The 5,622-nt window shown below is 41.7% G+C and overlaps 1 protein-coding gene across 6 annotated transcripts in view; it reads left to right on the top strand.

Moving 5' to 3' along the window:
* Positions 1-5,622, top strand: part of NVL (nuclear VCP like) — a 95,595-nt gene that overhangs the window by 2,198 nt on the left and 87,775 nt on the right. For 4 of the 6 annotated variants that reach the window (XR_005199803.1, XM_017526396.2, XM_017526395.2 and 1 more), the window contains exon 2: positions 2,315-2,388. The exons of 1 other annotated variant lie outside the window; for it this stretch is intronic. Coding sequence is in view for 3 of the 5 variants with exons in the window: in XM_017526396.2 (XP_017381885.1) it covers positions 2,315-2,388 (74 nt within the window). In the remaining 2 variants the exon portion in view is untranslated. Of the gene's footprint in view, positions 1-2,314; positions 2,389-5,622 lie in introns of those variants that run through there. One more of the 6 variants, XM_037737725.1, reaches the window with a different exon arrangement.

The following is a 5,622-nucleotide window of genomic DNA, read 5'->3' as shown; positions in this document are numbered from 1 at the left end:
TCCGCCTCCCGGGTTCAGGCAATTCTCCTGCCCCAGCCTCCTCAGTAGCTGGGATTACAGGCACGCGCCGCCATGCCCAGCTAATTTTTTTGTATTTTTAGTAGAGACGGGGTTTCAACGTGTTGACCAGGATGGTCTCGATCTCTTGACCTCGTGATCCACCCACCTCGGCCTCCCAAAGTGCTGGGATTACAGGCTTGAGCCACCGCGCCCGGCCCCTCTAACCATCTTAATCCAAACTATCGTCTCTACCTTAGACTGTTGCAATAGCCTCCTAACTGATCTCTCTGATTCTGCTTTTACCTAAAGCCTATTTCCCACAAAGCAGCCAGAAACACCTTTTTTTTTCCTCACTGCAACCTCTGCCTCCTGGGTTCAAGTGATTCTCTTGCCTCAGCCTCCCAAGTAGGTGGGATTACAAGTGCGCATCATCACACCTGGCTAATTTTTGTATTTTTAGTAAAGACAGAGTTCCACCACGTTGGCTAGGCTGGTCTCGAACTCCTGACCTCAGGTGATCCATTCCCCTTGGCCTCCCAAAGTGCTGGGATTACAAGTGTGAGCCACCATGCACAGCCAAGATATCCCTTTAAAGGGAAAAATCAGGCTGCAGTGGGGGAGCAGCATTAGGAGAAATACCTAATGGAGATGACGTGTTGATGGGTGCAGCAAACCATCATGGCACATGTATACCTATGTAACATGTTCTACACATGTATCCCATAACTTAAAGTATAATAAAAATAAAAAAGGGAAAAATCAAAGCTTGCCATAGCTCTGCTCAAAACCTTTCAGTGGAGTCACAGACATCTAGAGTAAAACTGGTCTAAAGAGTCCTGCATATTCTGGCCTCTGTTGTCCTAGTTTACTTTTCCTCACCTGTCCTAACCACACAGATCTTCTCAAACATGCCAAGCACAGGACCTTTGTTCTCGTTGTTCATTCACACTGAATTACTCTTCCTCTGGATGTTCCTGCGTCCCACAACTTGCTCCTTCAGTTTATTCAGTTTTTGGAGCAGTGATTCCTAATTACTAGATCTGGTGGCCCCTTCTCTGTCCTTACACTTGACTGCTTTTTGGCATTTGACATTGTCAGTGTTCTTCTATAGCTTTCACTTTGGTTCATTATAAAAGTACAGATTTAATATCCCTTATTCTAAATGCTTAAGACCAAAAAATGTTTCAGATTTTGGAATGTTTATGTATATATGAGATATCTGGGGATGGGACCCAAGTTAAACATTAAATTTATTTATGTTTCATATTCACCTTATACGCATAGCCTAAAGGTAATCTTATACAGTATTTTAAATAGGTTTCACTTAGCTATACATTTAATTTTTTATTTTTGAGACCAGGTTTTCCTCTGTCACCCAGGCTGGAGTGCAGTGTTGTGACACTGCTCAGTACCACCTCAAACTCCTGGGGTCAAAAGATTCTCCCACCTCAGCCCTCCATGTAGCTGGTACCACAGGTATATACCACCATGTCTGGCTAATTTTTAAATTTTTTGTAGAAATGATATTTTACCATCTTTCCCAGGCTCGTCTCGAACACCTGGACTCAAGCAATCCTCCTGCCTTTGCCCCTCAAAGTTGCTGGGATTACAGTTGTGAGCCACCACACCCAGGCTATTTTACTTATTTATTTTTGATACAAGGTCTTGTTCTGTTGCCCAGGCTGGAGCGCAGTGGCTCTATCATAGCCCACTGCAACCTCTAACTCTGGGCTCAAGCGATCTCCCACCTTAGCCTCCGAAAATGCTGGATTACAAGCACAAGCCACCACATTTTTTTGTAGAGACAAGGTCAAACTTTGTTGCCCAAGGTGGTCTTGAACTCCTGGGTTCCCAAAGTGTCGGGATTACAGGTATGAGTCACCACACCCAGCCAAAAGGTGATTTAATATCGAAATGAAATTGCCTCAAGCTAGTAGTTCCTGCAATGTCTGACAGATGTCAAATGTCACTGTGTTCCCTGAAGTTTAAAATATCCCCTGGTGTCCTGGTGAGTTTATTGCAGTGTTCTGGGCTTGTTTTGAAACCTGGCATATTAGTAAGTAAGCCCTCACTTACTGCCTTATAACTATTCTAGTAATTATTAGTATTGTGTTATAGTGATTAATAATGTTGATTAAATTTTCTGATTCCAGATTTGACAATTATTTGGTTACTTTTATTTATGTTTCTGGTATGTTTTATTAATGAAGAGTTTATATTAAAGTATAATGTGTTCAAATAGCCCAATCTGTTGATTAAAACCACTGAGTTTGAAATATTGAGTGTTTTATATTTGTTATATTTTCTGTTTTAGTACCTTACCAGTAACAAATGTGGCAAATATGTGGACATTGGAGTCTTAGCATCTGATTTACAAAGAATGTACAGGTAAAGAAATGTAGTTTTCAGATCCTTGGATATTTCTTTCCTCTTTACCATTTTAAAAGTTTATATCCTGCTTAAATTTCCAATTGATATCAATAGCTGCTGGCATTAGTTCACCAATCCATAATCTTGGAACTCAATTTGGTTATGCAAACATTTATCAAGTACCTGTTATGTGCAGTAAGATGATTTTTGTATTATGGGGAATAGTAACTGCTTATCTTTCAGTACCTCATAGCCAGGTCAAGAGATAGAGATGTTATTATATCACTTTCTTTCCTGCTTCATTAGAAAATTAAAACTGAGCCAGGTATAATGGCTCATGCCTATAATCTCAGCACTTTGGGAGGATGAGGTAGGAGGATGGCCTAAGCCCAGGAGTTTGAGACCAGCCTGGGCAACATGGTGAAATCCCATCTCTACAAAAAATATACAAAAATTTGCCAGGCTTGGAGGTGTGCACCTGTGGTCCCACCTACTTGGAAGGCGGAGGTGGGAGGATCACTTGAGCCAGGAGTTCAAGGCTGTAGTGAGCTGTGGTCATGCCACTGTACTCTAACCTCAGAGACAGAGCGAGATACTGTCTCAAAAAAAGAAAGAAAGAAAATTAAAACCATCACCAACAGGTATGATCTCCTGACTTTCCCAACTCTTTTTTTTTAATATAATTTTTATTTTCATTTTTTGTGGAGACAGGACCTTTCTGTATTTGTCTAGGTTCGTCTTGACCACCTGACCTCAAGTGATCCTTAAACCTTGGCCTCTCTGAGTGCTAAGATTATAGGCATGAGCCACCATGCCCAGCTAGCTTCTTGAGTCTTTTTTTTTTAGACAGAGTCTTGCTCTGTCACCCAGACTGTAGTGTCGTAACCCGATCTCTGCTCACTGCAACCTCTGCCTCCTGGGTTCAAGCAATTCTCCTGCCTCAGCCTCCTGAGTAGCTGGGATTACAGGCGTGCGCTAACCATGCCTGACTAATTTTTGTATTTTTAATAGAGACGGGGTTTTGCCATGTTGACCAGGCTGGTCTCGAACTCTTGACCTCAGGTGATCCATCCACCCCAGCCTCCCAAAGTGCTAGGATTACAGGTGTGAGCCACCTCACCCAGTCAAGAATACCTTAATTATTTCTAAAGACCCTATCTCCAAATGCAGTCACATTCTGAGGTACTGGGGGTTAGGACATCATCATAAGAATTTAAGGGAAACATAGTTCAACCTATTGGACTCTGTCCTGTGACTCCCGAAATTCGTGTCGTTCTCATGTGCAGATACATTCATTTTATTCCACAAGCCCCAAAAGTCTTAACTCATTTTAGCATCAACTCTTAAGTCCAAACTCTCATCTAAATATCATCTAAGTCAGGCCAGATGCAAGGACTCACACCTATAATCTCAGCATTTTTAGAGGCCAATGGCTTAAGGCCATAGAGTTCAAAACCAGCCTGGGCAACATAGTGAGACCTCATCTCTACAAAATAAAAATAGAAATAATTAGCTGGGTATGGTGGCATCAACCTTACTACTCAAGAGGCTGAGGTGGGAGGATCGCTTGAGCTCAGGAGTTCAAGGTTGCAGTGAGCTATGATTGCATCAATGCACTCCAGCTGCGTACCAGAGCAAGACCCTGTCTCTAAAATAAATTAAAAAAAATATATCATCTAAATTGATCGGTAGTGGCTTAGATTCAAGGTTTGATTTATCCTAGGGCAAAATTGTTCTTTGTCTATTAACCTGTGAAACCAGACAAGTTATTTGCTTCCAAAATACAGGCATGTGCTGCATAACAATGTTTCAGTGAGTGATGGACCTCATGTATGATGGTGATCCCATATGATTATTACATCATATTTGTGCTGTACCTTTTTTGTGTTTAGTTGTGTTTAAATACATAATACCATTGTGTTACAGTTTCCTATGGTATTTAGTACAGTCATACACCGTATAGGTTTGTAGGCACAATAGGCTATACCGTGAAGTCTAGGTGTATAATAGGCTATACCATCTAGGTTTGTGTAGGTACACTCTTACTTATTTTTGTTTTCACACAATGAAAATGCTTAATGATATGCATCTCAGAATGTTTCTCCATTGTTTAGTGATGCACGATTGTACAATGGCGGGACAGGCATAGGCATAGGTTAGACATTCCTATTCTAGAAGAGAACAATTGGAAAAAAAGAAAGGGTCATGGGTCCCAAGCAAGTCCAAAACCAAGCAGGACAAATTTCATTAGATTTTCAGGCTTTAGAATGATCTTCTTTGGCCTGATGCTCTGCCCTGTGGGCGCAGTAGGATGGTGATCCTGCCCTGTGGTACCTAGGAGGAGACAGCCCCACCTGCTGGACCTGTGCCCTCTGGGTCTGTGTTGACAGTGGCAGCCCTGCATTCTTTTGAGCCTCCTTAAGGGTCATTCTTCCCTTTTCTTGAAGGATAACTTGTCTTCACAGTTAAGTAGTTTTATTCCCCTGTCTTATAGAATCTTGGAAGTCCAGCAGCCTTCCTTAATTTTGTCCCCATCTCTGTCCCTTCAGTCCAAGCTGGCAGTGTTTCTGTTGCTTTAACCCATCCCTATTCCTGGCTTCTGCCGAGATGGCTGACTGGATCCATAAGTCATATGCTGGTAATCCCTTTAGCAAATCGTAGTCCCTCCATACCCGTGATGTTCTCTCTAGATTATGCTTTTTCATTTTTTACAATATGGATAGACTGAGAATTTTCCAATCTTGAGGTTCTGGTTTCCTTTTTGTTTAACAATTCCTTCTTTATCTCTCTCTATACCATAAAACTTCACTATAAGCAGCAAGGAGAAATCAGGCCACACCTCAACACTTTGCTTGAAAATCGGAGTGAAATATCCACATTCATCACTTACAAGTTCTACTTTTAAAAACAGTAAAACACAAGTCCTTGGCCACTTCATAACGTGGACTGCCTTTCCTCCAGTTTCCAAAAACATGCTTCTCATTGCTGTCTGAGAGCTCACCAGAAGCATCTTTAACATTCATATTTCTACTAGTATTCTCTCTGTCTGTGTATATAACTATAGAAACTTCCTCTATAGCTCTTCTCTTATCTTTCTGAGCCCTCACCAGAATTGCCTTCAGGGTCCATATTTCTTTTTTTTTTTTTTTTTGAGACAGAGTTTCACTCTTGTTACCCAGGCTGGAGTGCAATGGTGCGATCTCGGCACACCGCAACCTCCGCCTCCTGGGTTCAGGCAATTTTCCTGCCTCA

Source organism: Cebus imitator, unplaced genomic scaffold (genome assembly GCF_001604975.1).
Source record: "Cebus imitator isolate Cc_AM_T3 unplaced genomic scaffold, Cebus_imitator-1.0 Scaffold42, whole genome shotgun sequence".
In the NCBI taxonomy this organism is placed as follows: Eukaryota; Metazoa; Chordata; class Mammalia; order Primates; family Cebidae; genus Cebus; species Cebus imitator.
This window is presented reverse-complemented; position numbering and strand designations above follow the sequence as displayed.